The sequence below is a fragment of the Vombatus ursinus genome, unplaced genomic scaffold (assembly GCF_900497805.2).
Source record: "Vombatus ursinus unplaced genomic scaffold, bare-nosed wombat genome assembly UNPS02009975.1, whole genome shotgun sequence".
NCBI lineage: Eukaryota > Metazoa > Chordata > Mammalia > Diprotodontia > Vombatidae > Vombatus > Vombatus ursinus.
In genome coordinates, this window is record NW_020949753.1 from 358254 (window position 1) to 377933 (window position 19680).

General features: G+C 39.4%; 1 protein-coding gene across 1 annotated transcript in view; it reads left to right on the forward strand.

Moving 5' to 3' along the window:
• The first annotated feature begins 569 nt into the window (after positions 1-569).
• MTTP (microsomal triglyceride transfer protein) overlaps positions 570-19680 on the forward strand; it is a 64817-nt gene continuing 45706 nt past the window's right edge. The window contains exons 1-3 of the mRNA XM_027853401.1: positions 570-731; positions 12110-12297; positions 16652-16795. Coding sequence (XP_027709202.1) covers positions 671-731; positions 12110-12297; positions 16652-16795 — 393 coding nt within the window. The 5' untranslated portion in view covers positions 570-670. The remainder of the gene's footprint in view (positions 732-12109; positions 12298-16651; positions 16796-19680) is intronic.

The following is a 19680-nucleotide window of genomic DNA, read 5'->3' on the forward strand; positions in this document are numbered from 1 at the left end:
TTATTATTATTTCCAATTTATCTCAAATATATACGTGTGTATATATGTATGTGTGTGGACATATATGTGGATATATATTATGTATACATATACACATACGTGTATATATGTGTTGTTCAGGCATTTGCCTATTGTCTCCCCCATTAGGATGTAAGATCCTTGAGAGAAAGGACAATCTTTTGCCTCTTTCTTTGTATTCCTAGTGTTTAGTAGGTGCCTGACACATAGTAAGTGCTTAATAAAAGCTTATTGACTGACCGACTGACTTTGTAATACTATGTTATTTTATTCACTTCAGTATATAATTCTGAAAGGGGACCATGGGCTTCCAAAGGAGTCTGGGAGACCAAAAAAGTGAAGGATCCCTGCTCGAGAGCAAGGCTGCTCTGGCCTGATTTCCCAAAATGAAAGGTGAAAGAAGTGAAACAGTAAAAAGGGGGTAAAATCTGTAAACCCCTGAGCTTAATGATTAATGGAAAGTGCTTTATTGAACTTAGGCCCTGAGGATGGAATTTGGAATCTGCCCTTTGCCTGCAGATAAACCTGATTGTCACAGGTGCTGAGGTTTTTCTCCTGCTCCGCTGCAATCAGAGCAGCCTCCTGGTGGGTGCAGGCCGGCCTGCCCCGAGCTCCATGCGCTGCTGTGGACTGGACCCGACCCGAGTCAAGGATGATTCTTCTGGCTGTCCTTTTCCTTTGCTTCATCTCCTCCTACTCTGCATCTGTTAAAGGTAAGTCTGCGCTGCCCTTTGTTTTGTAAAAACGAAATCCCTGAGTAGTAAAAGTGGCATATTTTAGTCTTAAAAAAGGACAAACAAAAGTCTTTCATAAAGCCTTTCTCCAGAATGGTTAGGAAGACAGAACTGGGGGCGGCGAGCGGGAGATAGAAAACACACATGAAATCTGACATTCATTGAACAAAACTGGGCTTTCTTGGAGTTTTTAGTTTGCCAAACCAAATGCTTTTTTGCTTGAATCACCCATTCATACTTTCCTTAAAAAAAAGAAAAAGAAAAAGAAAAAGAAGCCTGCTCTTGTTTCAAGGAGCTCTTGTTTGCTGTTCATTCACAGAATGTTTCTCCCTCATTTGACTTGTAAAAGGAGGTCTAGAGTCGTGATTTCCTCTGGAGTTGCTTAGCACTGCAATGCTTAGTGGCACTTCGCCTTCAGGAAAAATCAGACCCCAGCCTGAATGGGACTTGTGGGCCTCTCTGCCTAACTTTTCATAATAAACCCCGGAGCCATTTTCAGAGCATTGGCCAGAGAAGCGTGAATGGGAACTGGGAATTACATTTTATTGTCCTTTCTCGGTACCAAAACTGTAACACTACCAGCAACGTGCAAGAATTACAGTTATGTATTATTAAGTGGGAAATTTGCCATCTTTGAAAAGACCAAATGACTAATTCACACTTTATGTTTTAAGATACAATTAATTAATTGGTAGAGCTATATATGATTTAATAAAGAGTAAGAGACACTCTTAATTTTACAAGGTCCCTATTTGGCATGATGTATCTCTGGTGAAGGATAAACTTAAGATAACCTTTTGTACAAGACTCAAGAGAGCAATGTTTCATAAACATCTTACTATGATAAATGATCCTTGTTCAGTTTTGAAGCAAATACTACCTAGGCTAGTCATGCTAAAATATTTAAAAGAGGCCAAGTAACTAAGAAGGTTTACCATTAGGTAAAAACACAAGCAACCCATTCACGATGTCTTTTCTCTAGGTGGGAATTATATTTAATGTATTGATGGCTTTTAAAATTCAAAGGGTAGTGTGGTCTTTTCAGGTTTTCTTGTATGATAAAAAATAATTTCTGTTTGAAATTGACATTCTTGGTTGCTTGAGCAAGAGGAGATGGGTTAGAATTGATATGTGTGATTAATCTAAACTCACCACACCTGACTTTTGGGTTTATAATAATTTTTCCTTCAGTTCTAAGGTAGTGTAAAGAATACTGGGTTTGGAATCAGCAGTCCAGGGCTCAAATTTTAGCTCTTCCATTTACAACATTTGTGACCTTGGGCAAGTCACTTAACCTCTTTATGTTTCATTTTAAGAACCCCAGTCTAAGGCATCAGTCCATACTTGGGCAGTACTTTAAAAGTCCAGTAAAAGGTCCATGTGGCTGAGCTTGGCAGCCTTGGGAGCATCTAGTGATCTGCTGAGAAACAGAACTACAGATAAGAGTCTCTAACATTAAACTCAATTATATGGTTCTTTGAGAAATAGTGGAGAAAGGAGTTGCTTTGAATTATCAGCTTTTTCACTTTCTGTTGATCTAGAAATGTATTTCTAGAAGCATCTAACGAAGCACTTTTTAAGGTGTTTTCCCCCAGTATGAAATATCCAATGTCACAAAATATGGGAAGTATGATGTTTGAGATCACTAATAGTTAGAGATGCACATACTGTGCATGCCAAGTATATTAATAAAGAGCACAGGACTTCACAGCTGTCCCTATCCAGACGCTGCAACCTTCTGTATTATACAGTATCATGATTTAATTATAGAATTGGCATGGTCCTTTTAATGACTGACACCTATTTGTTAATAGTCCACACTGAAAACCAGTCTGTGTTCAACTTTTGGCTCCAATCTAATATCTCATAATATTGGCCCCTGGGAGAAACCATTACAGTTTGGATAAACTATCCATTAAGCCTCCACTTTTGGGGGCATGGGGGTGGTTGAAGAAGAATAGGAGATGTGGGTGGTTCCTTAAGGACAGTTGTTGCTGGTGGGGTTTAGGATAGGAGAAAGAATTAAGGACTAGTGTGGAGGTGGAGATATATCAAGGATATATTCCAAGGGTAAAGAAATCAAAGGCTTTAAGTTGTCAATCTCTTCTTATTTACACTTGTTAATAATATTCCATCCCTTCCCAGCCCAGGCCACAGGCTTTCCTGATTTCAGTCCTTCTAATTTTGGCTCCAAAAACCTCCTTCCTACTTTAGTACCCCTAAGTTTCCCCTCTTTCCTTCTGACAGTTCTCTGGAATAGCTGCTGTATATTGATCATATTTTCTTTTCTTTTCAAATTTCCCTCCTCCCAGAGAAGGCTTTGTTCAGAATTGGTCAATACATTGAAAAGTCTGAAATATGTGCAGTGTACCATACCTAAGGGCCTTCCACCTCTGCAAAGGGGTGCTTACGTTTTCTGTGGCTGTTCTTTTATTTGTTCCCCTTCTTGCCCATTATGAAACTTGCCCTGGCACCTAGTAGGTGCTTAATAAATGCTTGTTGATCTGTTGGTCAGTGGTAGCTTTCAGCCATGTAGGATTCTTTCTTAGTCCTTAGCAGCAAGTGCTGATATAGATCTTTAACTTTTCCCTTGCTTTCTCTTTTAGTCTTCACGCTACTTTCTTCACTTTTTAAAAAATTTGTGTCTCAGACTCTAGTTCTATGTCCTGCCCCTAAAATGTGGTACTGATGTTTTTTGTGTGACCTTTTTTCCATTCTAGCTTCATCCTCCTTTCTCTTAGACTTTAATGCCAAGCTTTCTTTTTCATTAATTTAATTTGTTATTCAATTAATTAGCCTAACCTTATATAAATAATATATTATTATATATAACAAATTATTTAATTAATGCAGCATAAGAGCATTTCAGCATACGCCACTTTAATATTCTGACTGCTAAATCTTTTTCTTCCCATTACCATTAACTTTGATAACTTCTAGCACTTTTATTTACCCAAGTCTATGTAACATATCCATACGTGTTGTCACCTGTAGACATTGTTTTTGTTTCTTTATCGTTTATTGTTTTTAAAACTTTCCACCGCTTAGCTCTCTTTTGCTCTCAGCTGTTCCTAATTCCTTCTACCCCTTTTTTACACCCTCCTCTCTCATTCCCTGGAGTTTCCCCGCTGATTTGTGTGTTTTTACTCCAAAGCTCTACCCACTTTTTAATCATTTTGTTCTTCTCTTCAGATCTCAGTTGTCGCTTATCTCCACCTTATTTTCTTGTTTAAGTCAGTAAACTATTATTCTATTCATTTGAGCTTGACTAAACAGGATGGAAATTCATTTTAAAACCAGTTCCTGAGAAGGTCCCTAAAACTAAGGAGATTATACTGCTTCTAATTAAATTCTGGGGTACAAGTCATAAGATTTGTACTTAAATTTCTGTTTTTTGGTTGTGGAAAGCTCTGAACTTGGAATCATCCGACTTGTGTTCAAATGTTTGATCGTTTACTACCTTGGGCTAATCAGATGAACTCTGGGCCTCACCTGACTCATCTGTAAAATAAGGGGGTTAAATTAGGTGGCCTTTGAGATGCCTTTCAACTTTAAATCTGTGATCCAATAAATCTTTATCTTTATCTACAACATGGAACACAACCCTGCTGAATATAAAGCTAGCCATATATGAAGTAACGGAAGAGGGTTAAATGATCCTCCATGTCTAGCAGGCTACAAGTAGAAATAATATACCCAGATAAATACTGAAGGGATAAAAAAGATAACAGGAAAGCAGTAATAACACACTTAGGCATCTGTTTCCCACAAATATATGTGTATTTGTGTGTATATATGTGTATACGTGTTTATGTGTGTGTGTGTATATATATATGTTTTATATATATGTATATATGTGTATAATGTATACACACACACAAGACTCTTACAAGTCACTGGGAGTTTCAAACATATGAGAAAGAAATTTGGGGGAAAAAAGATATTTTCTTACTATACTTATTTAAAATAATGGCTGCTTCTTGCCCATGGGAATGGTCAAAAGTTATTGTTACCATGCATTATTTTCATATTATTTTGATTAGTAATAGAAAAGTTAAAAAAAAAAACAAAACACAGCAGAGCATCATGATGGAATGAGAGCATTTTGAACCATCATTAGAGAATACTAAGGAAAGGTAATTTTTTCTAAAGTAATTTTTTTATAGCCAAATATAACCTAATATTTTCCCCCAAACAAGTACCCCTCACTTTTCTTGCTTTCTAAGCTGCTTCATGCAAATGGTCATGGTCAAAAGCTATTCTATTCCATTGAATTGTTTTTGTGTTGTTTTGATCAGTAAGAGGAAAATTTTCAGAACAAAGCAAATTTAAAAAAACCAAACGGACAAGTTTTGGCAGCATTTGGAAATATTTTATTTTAAAATTATATTTGTATTTATTTGTATTATTTTAATTATATTTTTAGAAACAACAATGACTGTGTGGGCTGGATGAAGGCCCATTTCCATTTTTGTAGAAAGAGAGAGTGGAATCAGTACCTATGATTTCACAAGGTTCAGGGAACTCCTGGTGGGGAATCTCCTTTTCCCAATGCAGATCTGCAGTTGTTCCACAATTTCTGGTTTTGAAGAATTGTCTGCAGCCCTGATAAAGTGACTTGTCCAGGGTGATATTGCCAATATATGTCACAGGCAAGACTTGAACTCAGGACTTCCTTCCTAGGAGGCTGGGCCTCTCTCAATTCCCCTAATCTTTCTTTAAATTACTAACAGGTGAAATAATTTTTCTTTCTTTCAATTCAATTCAATAAACATTTATTAAGCACCTACTATGTGCCAACCACCATATTAAGCACTTAGGATGCAAATAAGAAAAAGAGACAGCTCCTGCTCTCAAAGAGCTTGCAATCTAATGGAACAATTTACAATCTAATCTTCTAACAAACTAGGCAAATTTCCACAATGACAAACCCCTAAACAAAGTTTTAAGGGGCAAAGACTTTAAGGAAATAAAAGAATTAATGATAGGTCAAAGGTCCAGCCACCACTGTTTACTCTTACTTTGGCAGATTCCTGGATAAAGCATGTAGCTCTTAGTTGAGAGAGGCAAATAGGACATGCCTCTAACTTATTTATTAAGCATTTCCTCTTGGCATTATTATCAGACCATTTTGAACAGCCGTGGCCAAGAAATAAAGGAATGCTCTTGTGAAGAATTATCAGTTTCTATCCCCATTGTCCATCATCAAGCTTAATGAATTATAAAATAAAGCGTTGCCTATGTATGACTGCCCAGTACATATTAGACAATTAATATATGCTTGTTGACTGGTTAAGTATAGTCTATGTGTGCTCTTGGTAGGTGTCCCATCTAATATTTGGGGTACTGTAGTAGTGCATACAACTCACACTGGCTTGTGTGCCTCCTTCTTTAAGCCTGGAAGAAGTCAGGGTGTCTCTTTATTAACCAGGTGTTACTACACTTATGTGGTCATCTCTGTAATTTTTGTTTTATTTTGGTTTTGAGACTAGGTCTCTCCCTATCTATTCAGGCTAGAAGTGAGGCAACCCCACAGACCTGACCCCATTGATGATCAGCCTGGGAGTTTTGACCTATTTTATTTCTGGCAGGACCTGTTGCCTTTTCTTAGGCAGCCTGTGGCCCTCTGCTCCTGGGGTTGACCATGTTGATTCTAGATTTAGTTCTAATTGACTTTAGTCCTACCACAGCTTAGAACTCCCAAACTCAAGCAATCCACCACCCTTGGCCTCCCGTACTAGCAGGAATTACAGATGCACCACCATGTGCAACAGCCTCAGGGGTTTTGTTAAGGTCTCTTTGGCACATGTACAAGAGTTCCTCTCCTGCTACCACATTACCCATGGTTGAGCAAGTTTTTTTGGGAAAATCCCACTGTGACTGCCAGTGACACATTAAAAAAAAAGATAGGAACCTAATAAAAATGGTAGCACAGTTTTGTATGTATTAAATGGTTAAGAAAAACATAAATATTACAATAAATAGCGGCTTAATCCAAGGCCACAGATTAAGCCACTATTTATTGTAATATTTATCTGGACTGGTAAAGTGGATGATTGTGATGGTTACAGGTGAGAAGGTGGCCTCTTTGGGCCTCAACTCTGAGTCTCTGAGGCTATAGCCAGGGAGGAGGGTAGGGGTGAGTAGTTTTGAACTAACCCTCCTTCACTCATAGTTCCTGTATATATCAGAAGATATGCAATAAATATGACACTCTGCCTAGAAAAAGATGTGAAGTTTGCTTGTGGGTGTCAGAAGAGTTGCAGTTTTTGAGTTATTATGAAGTAGAGTGGTTTTCTGCATTCTTACTGTTTGATGCCTTGATTGATGAATAAGACCAACCTTTAAGTGAACTTAAGCCTATTCAGTATTGGAAAAGGAACTATTTGGTGAGTGACTCCCTATGGGTAACTTCATGCACAAAGAAGCTCATTGAAACCTATTTTTCAAAAGAGACTAAAATAGTGATGTTTGGAAAATAAATATCTCCTTAAAAAGGGTGGGGGGACAACTAGTGAATAGAGTGGATATAGATAGAGCTCCAGCCCTGGAGTCAGGAGGACCTAAGTTCAAATCCAGCCTCAGACACTTACTAGCTGTATGACCCTGGGCAAGTCACTTAACCCCAATTGCCTCCAAAAATAAAATAAAATAGCCTATCAAAACTGTCTCACTTAAAAAAAAACTCACATAAGCAAGCTTGAAATTAAAAATATCCTGCTTGTTCTCTAATATGTCATTCTGTTGGAATAAATTCGCATTTTCCAAACAAGCATTAAGGCAGAACTGAGTATATAGGAAAGGCTCAGGCTTGCTACTCACTCATCTGACATCTAGAATTTTCCTTTTTTTCTTTTTCTTCACATTCAGAGAAAACAGAAAATCAATGGTCTATGGCTATACTCTGTATTGCACATATGGAAAATAAAAAGAAAACTACGGGGCAGCTAGGTGGCGCAGTGGATAGAGCACCGGCCCTGAAGTCAGGAGGAACTGAGTTCAAATCCAACCTCAGACCAACACTTGACACTTACCAGCTGTGTGACCCTGGGCAAGCCACTTAACCCCAATCGCCTTAAAAAAAAAAAGAAAAAGAAAAAAGAAAACTATGTCTAATCATCTCCTGAACCTACAACCTCTTTCTAGTCCTCCCAGATTTCCAGAGTTATGGAAGATTGAGGGGAGGGAGTTGTACGTTTGTGACTCCTCTCAGAGTCAGGAAATTATACCAAAAGAAACATGGTGGAAGAAAGCTATCCTTCTCTAGTCTCACCAGCCGTTGAGGTTCCTTAGATCTCCCAGTCTGGAATCTGCCTCCGTTTCAGGACCCCACTCATGATGCTGATCCATTGTGGTTGGAAGCTCGCATCTCTGCTCTCCTGTCCGTTGCTCCTAATGACTCCCAGTACAATCTTTGGGTCAGATGGTGGCACTCCTGTAGCAGACTGCATGCTAAGGCCACCCAGTCCCTGCTAGCTATGTGGTAAACGGAGCTACAGCCTCACTCTCTGCTCCTCCCTTTAGTTCTCCCAGCACTAAGCCTCTCTCAAGGGCAAAGAAAGGAAGGAGAGATGTTTCACCTCCGTCTGTTGGGAATCACTGTCTCTCTATCTTTGTTTGCTTTGCTTTTTGCTCCGAGTTTGACCGACCTCATCGACACTTGGTGAATGGGGAAGGTCATCGTAACCCAAATTACCATCACCTCAGACCCTGGGTTAAATAATAAATCAAAGTTAAGGGCGCATGGAATAGATACCAGTTATAATTATGACTTATGAGAAATAACCCCCTGGCAGGTTAGTCTTTTGCAAAAGAAGAGTTGAAGGGTTGCCTGTCTACAGACTATCTCCCTAGTGAGCCTGAAACCATGTTTATAGTTCAACCATCAGACATTCTTCCTTTTGGTTAGTGTGTTTTGACCACTCGGCATGTGCCGTATTGAAATACATAAAGTCATCAAACGGAGAATGTGAAAGTGTTGAAAAATCACTTACAGAATGAAAGATTGAAAGGGCCATCAGATTAAAGTCTAATTTCTAAAGGGTTCAATTTAGCGTGAACTCAAAATTTTAGCATAAACTTTTAGGGTGGAAGAATAGGGGCAAGGATCAGAAATGAGGAGATCATTGATTTAAAGCTGGAGGCACTTGGAGGTCATCCAGTCGAGTTCCATGGCTTCACAGATGTAAACAGGGAACCTGAGGATTTGCTCTGGGCTCAGAAAGGGCCTGGATTCCAGACCCCCATCTTCCTGAGTCAGCTCTGTATCTCCTGCCTCTTCTTTGGTCTGGCTGGAAAGTTGATCTCATTTAATCACCCTTCAAAAGAAGACAAATTTAAGGTTCCACCTAAGGTTTCTTTATTTTCTTTTCTTCATTTGTATGTTAAAGGCAAGTGCCCTCATCTCTGTGTGTGTGTATGTGTGTGTATGTATGTATGAGTGAGTGAATGAGAGAGAGAGAGAGAGAGAGAGAAGAGAGAAGAGACACTATATTTTTAAGATAAGGGACTAAGAAGACAGCCTGCTTTAGTGGATAGATATATTTCTGACAGTGTGACCCTGGGCAAATCATGTCTCTTCCAATGGTCCCCAGACAATTTTTTAAGACTATAAATTGCAGAGCAGTTGCTGATCTGTGTTGGTAGGAGTTTCCTAGGAATTCCAGACCCAGATATAATCACAGGTCTTAAATAAAAAAAATTTTTTTTTGCTTTTTGGTGAGGCAATTGGGGTTAAGTGACTTGCCCAGGGTCGCACAGCTAATAAGTGTTACATGTCTGAGGCCGGAAAAAAAAAACAAAAAAAAAACAAAAACTTTTTTTTAAAGAGAAATGAAGGTAGGTACTAAGGAAAAAAAAGTATGTTGAGAAAGCCAGAGGAAGTCATTTTCCAAGGTTTGAATATTATTTCTCCCCCCACCCCTCAATTTGAAAATGTTATCCCAATCTGAAAATTATGCTGTGGTGTGTTATTGTTTACTGGAGTCTTTGTCTTCCTTGTAGCATTTTATCATAAAAGAAATACCTCACCTCCATGGAGACCAGAGTTTTCTGGCATTAATCATATGTGCATTTAAAAAAATCCTACCAAAAGTGTTCCCCACTGTGCACCCTTGTGTGGCATGCCCTGAATAGCTCCTGACTGCTGAGCCTTAATCCTAGCTCAATTGTAAAGCTGTATTGGGACTCCTTTTTTGGTCTCCGAAATCCTAGAACTTTAGAGATAAAAGGAACCTTGGCGATAAGCTGGATCACCTGTCTAGTTACAACCCCTTCATTTGACAAATAAGGGAACAGGCACCCCAGATGGGCAAAGCAGCTCGCTCGATTTCACACAATTAGTGCCACAATATTTTAAAAATCAATTTAATTCATGCCTTTGTTTTTCTGTCTTTTATCTCCACATAAATCCCCTCCCTTTTCCCCTAGTCATAGAGTCATCCCATGTAACAAAGAATAAAAAAGTGGAAAAAAACCACTTTAGCAAAACTAACCATGAGCTGTCTGTATATGCAAAGTTCCACATCCATCGTCCCCCATCTATTCAAAGAAAGGAGAAAGATAAAGTTTCTTATCTCTTCTTTGAGTCATTGATCATTATGTTTATACGGCATTTGATTTTTTTGTTTTTTACATTTACATTATTGTATTCATTGTGCATCTTGCTCTGTGGGTTCTGCTTGTTTCATTCTGCATCGACATGTCAGTCTCCCCAACCTCCTTCCAATTCCTCATAGTCATCATTTCTTAAAGTGTAGTAATTTTCCATTTCATTCACTTACCAATTTTTTTAGTCATATCTTAATTGATGGATATCTACTCTGTTTCAAGTTCTTCAAAGAGCATTTAAAGTAAATTATTTCTAATTCTCTCTTGAGAGGAGTGGGAAAACTGTTGTTGCTGTTACTTTAAGTCCTAGATTCTACGTAGCTTTTGGATAAAACATGACATTTGTTTGCTCCTGGTCAGGTACCATTGCTTCATGACTTTAGTGCTGGAAGAGATCTGAGAACCGTCCAGGCCAGCCCCCTCCTTTTACAGAAAACAAAAATGAGGCAGAAAGTAACTGTCCAGAGGTAGTAGGTGGCAAAGAAGAGGTTCAAACCCAGCTCACATTTCTCTACACTCATGTTCCTGCCACTGCACAAAGTTGCTTCCTTGATTTTGTGATAAGATACTACCGGAAACTTGTTTATTTAGAGTTTGCTAATGATTCTTCAAAGGCAAGTCGCAATGAAATTTATCTTACGATGTACGAGAAGAATTTGCTCAACAAGTAGGCATAGCAAATTAGATTGGAGAAATGGTTAGCCTAGTTAAGAACCTATTTTTAAACACTAAATATTTTTATTAAGCTTTTCCCACAAAAAAAGCCCCTGCTAATTATAAACAATTCTTATCACTTCACTAAAGTCGATTTTGCTACAATCTCTAACAGGTACCATTTAGTAAATTAATTTATTTTGCTGTATGTACTTGAAGCAAAGGAAGGTGCTCCCGGGGAGAATGTAGGCAGGAAGACGTTGGGGCAGTCTGCTTCTGGAGCCTTATCCCTGTGTGACCATGGGGGAATCACTTGACCTCAGGCAGTCTTCACCTTTTAGGTGTTATGGACCCCTTTGGCACTCTGGTGAAGCCTCTGGACCCCTTCCAAGAAACTTGCATAAGGAGGATGAGAAAAGGAAGGGAATAAGCATTGATTAAGCACCTACTACATGCCAGGCATTGTGCTAAGCACATTATAAGTATTATCTCATTGGATCCTCACAACAACATTGGGAGGTAGGAGCTATTACTATCCCCATTTTATAAAGGAGAAGACTAAGAGACGCTAAGTGACTTTCCCAGGGTCATATAGCAAAGTAAGTTTCTGAGGCAGGTTTTGAACTCAGGTCATTATAATTGCAGGAGCCAGCATACTTGAGCCAGCTCCTAGGGCTCTCAAGAACTGATTGTTAAATTTTCAGTTTGAGCATTTATAGCTAGGAAATTGGCAAAGGCTACACATCAGAGCTTGATTTATTATTTTGTTAATTGTCTAGATTTAAGAAAGTGATGGGAAAAAGACATTAGTAATGAAGATTAGATTTAAAAGTATGTCCTGTGTATTCCTCCCCCCCCTTAAAGCTAGTTGTTAAACATTTCACCCTCGAACTCAGGACTCCCTGATTCCAAATCCATTGCACTAGATACCTGGTTGCCTAGAGATAAAATGGAGATGTTAGAAATGATATTATGAAAGAAGAAAATTGTTGCAAACTGAAGTAAATTTAGAGAGTGGGGAAGCTGGGTCAACAGCCTTCTGTGGGAAAATTTAAAAATGCCTTTATATGTCTTCCTTCATGTTCCTCATCCAGGCCACACCACTGGACTCTCCCTGAACAATGACAGGTTGTATAAACTCACATACTCCACGGAAGTGTTTGTTAACCGGGTGGGAGAATCGCTCCAGGATGGTGTGGGCTACAAAATTTCTTCTAACGTAGACGTTGTCCTTCTGTGGAGGAATCCGGATGGGGATGATGACCAGCTGATTAAAGTCACGGTGAGCATTTTCTCTTCTTGGGACAGAAAACCTACGTGCCAGAGGGAATCCTGGAGATGGGCAGCCACCCAGAGCGAGTGGCCGTGTTCTTATGTGTTTGTGACCAGTCACTAAAGTGGATCCGTGGGTTTTAGCTGCCCCAGAACTTGGGTAACCGTATTCTGTACCACCAGAAAGGTGTCTACCTCTGGGCACCACGCTTTTAAGGAAAACGCTGATAAATGAGAGGATGTACAAGGGAGAGTTGCCTCAGAGAGGTAAGTAAGGCAAGGCATGTCACAGGGAGATTTAGAGGATCACTGAGCTTAGAGGAAGACACCTTAGAGGCCAATGAGTCCATCCCTCTCATTTTACTGATGAGAAAACTCAGACTGAGAAATGGTTATGTGACTCACCCAAGGTCACACAGCTAAGTAAGGGTCTGAAGCAAGACTTGAACTCAAGTATTCCTCACTCCCAAGCCCAGAATTCAGCACCACCTAACTGCCTCTCTTAAGAATTACTGATGCTGTCTTTCTACTGATCACCTCATACAGTCACGCTGTATGTCCCTCTCGTAGCCATTAAGTACAGTACAGGCAAGCAGACAAATCAACAAATTGGCCATGTTGTATCACATGTGCCTCCTCGAGCACCTTAGGTCCCCTCTATGAGAAGCAGCAGGCACATGCTACCGTATATCTTCTAACAACATGGCTCTTTACTCCATTGATCAGAGTTCCAAAGGTTTTCAGTGTTGTTTTCCTTTACATTATTGTGTCAGCTGTATAAATTGTTTTCATGGTTTTGCTTATTTTGTTTGTATCAGTTCATGTAAGTCTTCCTAAGTTTCTTTGAATTCTTCATTTTCATCATTCCTTATGATACAATATTCATGTATCACAGTTTGTTCAGCCTTTCCCCAAATGATACAAACCCACTTTGTTTCTAGTCCTTTACTATTACAAGAAGTGTTGGTACAATTTCTTTTTAAATATGTGGGACTTTTTACTCTTTTTCTTTTAACCTCCTTGAGGTGTCTTGTGTTCATTCGTTATAATTTTTAGTGAGTGTTGTTTCTGAGGGCAGAAGCAGGATTAGTGGACAGAAGTTATAAGGAAGCAGATATTCTCTCAAAATAAAGAACATTTTAACAATTGGAGCTGTCCAGCAATGGAACCGACAAACAAAAGGGCTCCATGTCACAAGAAGCATTTGAACCAGCAGTGAATGCCAGCTACTAGCATGTTGTAGAAGAGATTTGGGCATGAAGTGGAGTTATTGGATGACTGTTAACATACTTTTCAGCTTTAAAAATCTATGACTTTCTGAGTTATTTTCTAGAACTCTAGTTTCCCGTTTCCTAAATACCGTGGAGCCCTATCAAATCCTTGATGGGTATAGCTTTGATGGCATGAAGGGCTAAGGAAAACACCCCTTTAATAGGCAACTTTTGTTATATGGACACAAATGTATGATATTACATGGAAAATGATTTGATCCAATGCAATTGAATCTGTGGAATATTAAAATATTTTAAAATGAGGTTTACCTCAGATACATGGTCTAAGTCACTTTTGCTTCCTTATTCTTCTTGGAACGGAATGCTTATGTCTAACATCTTTACGTCTTCCTAGCCTAGTTAAAAACTCAGTAGTCCTTCCCACTTTTTGAGTTGTTTCTCCTTGGGCTATGATCATAGCCTATAGAAAATATTGTTCTTATTCATTCATTCTTTCATTCACTCGTTCATTCAATAAGCATTTATTTAGCACTGATCAGTTGCAGATCATGATGCTAGTCACTGGAAGAAATGCAGAGTTTAAATGATATATAGTCCCTGTATTTATGGAGTTTACAGTTCAGTATAGAAATGACACACTGGCAGGTAATTATTGTACCCAGTATTATGGGAGGGCTACACTAGGGAGCGACTCTAGGCCGTTGAGAGCATGGTCTAGTAACGTGAGTTCTAACAGGGAAGGATTTTACTGACCCAGGGGATCAGGGAAAGCTCCATGGAGAAGAGGGCCCTGAGATGGGTTTTAAAGGGGGATTATTTAAAGTATGGGGCACGAAAAAGGCTGAGAGAGGGCAAGAAAGCAAGAATGTATGCAGGGACAGTGCTTAATCAAGTTTGGCTTGAACATCAAGTCCGCACGGGGGATGATATCAGATAAGTCTAGAAGAATAAGGTGGTGCCAGATTGGAAAGGGTCCAGGTGAAGGCTAAGGAATGCCAGGTGAAGGACTTTGCACTTGTGTTACTCTTGGGAAAGAATGTAAAGGTACAGACTAGATGATAGTGCAAGTCTGAGGATTCAGAATTGATTGAATGACTGTACTCAAAAGAGCAAGACTTAGACAGGAGGGAAACCATCCAGTTAGGGAATGCTGTACAGGGAACTCATCACCAAACTGGGACTCAGAATGAGAATCAAGGACACTTCTAGGGTTCAGTTTCTGCCCATCCCTGCTCTAACCACAGGTGGTTGGGGGTAAAATAACCTCTCCCCCCATCCCTGCCCTGCCCCTCACCACCAACTCCATTGCTTGAGAAACTAGATACAGTGTGAACTTGGTTTCAACATAAATTTGTTGAGGAAGAGAAAGGCAGTGGCCCACTTATCTCCAGCAAAAAAAAAAAATAATAATTAAAGGGAGGCAGCATCACGTATGGGAAAGAAGTACTTGGTTCAAATCCTGACTCTCCCATTTATGTGTGAGCATGGGAATATTGGGAAAGTCATTTATCTCTGGGCCTCAGTTTCCTCAACTGTAAGATGAGACTATATGACTTTGAAGGTCCCTTCCATCTCTAAATACATGCTTCTGTGGCAATGATTCAACATGGAATCCCAGCAAAGCCAAAACTTTCCCGTGTCTCTGGGGGGTCGGCAGGGAAATTCGTAGCCTGACCTCCTAACCCCTGTTGTTGAAGATCCTAGGTTCATAGGCCTCCAGCTGTGTCACTAGCCCCTTTTAAGTGTGTATATGTGTGTTGAGGGGTGGGTCTCAGCCTTTCTGCTCTGGAGCCTTGTAAGAGGTATCCCCAATAAAGATTCCTTTGCCCCCTCAAAAAAAGTAATTATTAATAGCTTGGTGTCAACTAAGAAGGAACTCTCCAGTGAGTGATTGTTCTTGGCCTTGTATTTTCAAACATTTTGATCAGTGACTTAGATAAAGACATAAATGGCATGCTTATCAACACACTGGATAATAGTCAGAATTCTAAGAGATCCAGAAAAGAAAGAACACTGGGACAAAATGGATAACATTAAATATAATGGGGACCATTATATAACCTTATACAAATTCAAAAACTCAGCTTCACAAGTGCAGGGTGGGAAAAGCATGGCTAGATAGCAATTCATCTGATAAAGATCTGGGGGGTTTAGTGGACTGCAAGGTCAGTAGGAGCCAACAGTGTGATATAGCATTCAATGGGCTGCAATGGCATCATAACTTTTCGAAATAGGGAGATGGTAGTGTCTCTGTACTCTGATCTGAAGCACTATATTCAGTTCTGGACAACACATTTTAGGAAGAGTGTTGATAGGGTGGAAAACATCCAGAGAAGGACAACCAGGACGGAGAAGGGTCTCATATACAGTCATCAAAGGGACTGGGATGATTTGCGTAGAGTAAAGAAGACTTGGGGGACCATGATAGCTGACTCCAAGTAATTGAATGGTGCTACGGCAGAGAGAATAGATTTGTTCTCCTTAGCCGTAGCAAGCGGTACTAGGAGCAATACATGGAAGGAGACAAATTGTTTAGTCTTGATACAAAGAAAAATTTTCCAACAACGAAGGCTATACACCAGTGGAATGGGTTGCATTGGGAAGTGGTGACTTCTGTCCTGCATTGGATGGCTTTAAGCAAAGGCTACATACCACTTTGGAATGTACAGTGTAGAGGGAACTCTTTTTCACATATACGTTGGACTGGATGTCCTTTTAAGGGACTAGAGAGTCCTTTCTAACTCAGAAGTTCTCTGATTCCATATGATGTTATTGTTTTCTGAATTATGTACAAATTAGAAGCAAGAAGGTTTTGGGGAAATGGGGGTGGAAGTCTACCTGAATTAATCAAGAAATTGAAAATAGCATAGATAAATTCTACTCAAGTCTCTGACATTTTAAAAGATCTGCCCCCAGTCAAATAGATATTTGATCTCAGATGTTCATCTTAACCATCTCCTTAAGCCTCATAGTCTGTGGTGAAGCCAAATCTTAGCGGGGGTGGGGGGGAATCCAAAGAGTTTACTTCCATTCCTGTTAACCTTATAATATCTTATCCCGTCTCACTTCCCATAGCTCTTTGAAGACAGAGATACAGAATGTTTCCCTAATGTACTTCTTACTTGGTTACAGATAAAAGACGTTAATGTTGAAAATGCAAATCAAAGGGAAGGAGGAAAGAACATCTTCAATGGGAAAAAAATCTCCCAAATCATAGGAAAAGAGAATTTGGCAGCTTTGAAGACACCTGTGCTTCTCCATTTGACTCGAGGAAAGGTAAGAAGCAGTTTTAAAAGGACAATATCTTCTTTTTCTCCATCCTCACTTTTTCTTCCCTTCTACAGAAAGAGGATTCTGTGAAGTCGAAAGAAATGTAAAAGGTTGCCCACAAATACGTGTATAGTGACTTCTGCTAGGACATAGAGAATACTAGACAGAGCTAATAAAACAAGGTCCACAAATTGATCTGCTAGAAAGCGATGCAATTAATCAGGGCACTGGATTTCTTTTTAGTTTCTATCCACTTATGATTGCTATTTCTATAAAAAATATTTATAAAGAAACATACATGACTATAGAAAGAGATGTTATTCACCAATGACAGATAAGCATTAGATAAAGTTGTACTAAATAGCAAATGAAGACAGTCTACAAAGATGGGTGAATGTGGTGATCACAAAAATTTAGACAAATGAACAGAATAATGATGAGGATTAAGAGATTTAAAAACAACTGGTTTGATTACAGATGACTGATATCAGGAAAAGATAGAAAAGCAAGACTTTCAAAGGGTACGGTATTGCTAAGATAGGTTTAATTTTTTAAATCAATTAAGAGAATTCAGAAATTAAATCTAAATTTGAGAGCATTTCAACCTAAAAATAATAATGACGATAGTTGGTAGGTACGTAACACTTTCAGGTTTGCAAAGCACCTTATGTACATTATCTTTCTTATTCCTCGCAATAGCTCTTTGAGGTAAGTATGACAGGGAATATCATCTCCATTTTACAATGGAGGAAACTGAGGCTTGAAAATGTTATGTGACTTACCCGCAGAAGTGGGGTTTTAACACAGGACTCTTCTGATTTCAAGTCCAGTACTCTTTTCACAAAAAAGAACAATCTGTACTATTGTAGTATTGAAACTTAGGTGGCAAGGTGTGTAAAGTGCTGAACTTAGAGCTCCAATCTGGACACAGACACTCACTAGCTTTGTGACCCTGGGCAAGTCACTTAGCTGCTCTCAGCCTCAGTTTCCTCATCTGTAAAATGGGGATAATAATAACACCCACCTCACAGAGCTGTTGTGAGGATTAAATGAGATGAGACATATAAAGGGCTTTGCAAGCCTGTTATTCATAGTAATAATAAATTAACTCATTCAAAGAGTTAGTTAATGAACTAATTTGCAAGCATCCACTAGTTACATTCTGAGTCTGTATTACAGAAAATAGTCTTGACACAATGGAGTCTAGAAAGTATAGCAATCAATACTTTTAGCCACAGTTTACATGGTGATATTGGAATATCCAAAGACAGTAAATCAAAGAAGATATGATGCCCATTTATGGAACTGAATTGAAGAAAAAAAGAAATTTTAAGAAACTGAACTTCACATAATCTTTATACTTAAATGTGTGATCCAGCATGGCATGCAGTATGGAAATTGGATCCCAGAGTCATTAAGATCCGGGTTCAAGTCTTCCATACCGGCTGTGGCAAGTGACTCCGCCTCTCAGTGCCCTAGGCAGCTCTGCACGACCATCAGTAGCAGACGGGTGCTGATCTCCATTGATAAGAGAGTATTTCCATGTTGGGAGTTCCCAATGTCAATGAAATCACAGTCCTGGTTCAAAAGTTTTCCAAAATAATTAAAAAAGGGATGAAACAATGCAGCTTAGCTTCTACCTCAAGAGCATTGAAGGAATAATCATCTTTTACCGTAAGTAAGATGAGAAGTTGAGATTTGTACAAATGCAGGGACAGTTGAAATTTCTCCTGTAACAAAAAGCAATAGACTAAGAAGAACTTGGGGGCCTGCAAAGGCTGTTGGGAAAATCCATGCTCTTTGGTGGAGTTGTGATATCCTCCCTTCTGATTCTCCTCCAAGATCTGGTGACCCAACTGCCATGGCCTTGATGACATGGAACTGTCTACTTTTCTTCTCTGCCTCTTCCAACCTAGCAAGACACGTGTGCCAATGCCACATTGATTGGCTTTATAATCTTAATGGCTCCCCAGGTGCCACCGGAGAGCAAAGTCTTTGTTACTCACAAAAACAGATTAGCCCATGCAGGTCAAAGGCTGCAATGTGCTTGCCACATCATTATTTCAGCAACTCAAAATCCTCAATTCCAGGGGAGTTTCTTGCTGCAACCCCAGGTTAAAGTACATAATGGTATCTTCTAGGCACATAATGCAATAATTATAGGGGGAAATGTGATGTTGCAGCCTGGTATAATTTTTAGCCGTGTCAGCATCCTCAAGACTGCTTGGGCATCTCATTTTAATGTGAATGTGACAGTATTACCCAAGTAGATTCACTAAGTCCCAGCTCCTCAGAGGTTTGGAAAAAGAGTTTAAAATTCTCCACAGCTGCTTCAGGTCTCCCTCAACTCTGGGACAGTGCCATAACCGCAGTCCCTGCTCTTTAGGCTTTGGTGTTCATCATCGCAGGACTGGGATTCCAGGACAGAGTGGGTTTGTGGTCCATCCCTCTCTATCCCTCTGGGAAGCATGGCCAAATAGAAATAAAGCTTTGATCATGCAGCGTAAACCTCAAAACGGATTTGATTTGATGTGACATTTTCCAGTTTGGTTATCTGTGGTGATCGAGTCAATTGAATAATGACTGGTTTTTCAACTCGAGCCAAAGAATCCACCCTGGAAATTGGCTCCCTCACTTCACCTTCTACCTCTGATGAAGTCAGACTGAGTTGCTCGTTCACTTTGTTTTGGTGAAAAAAATTCACTCTCCGGCTGGCAACATGTGTTGTATGTTTCTTTTTTTTAAACTCTCAGCATAATCTGAGTACCTGCACTGGGCCCCTAAGAAGACTTTAAAGTGTCAGGGTCAAGTCAAATCGACAATCAGTTATTAAGTGGTGCCAGGCACTGTGGTTACAAAGAAAGGCCAAAGATAGGCCCTGCCCTCAAGGA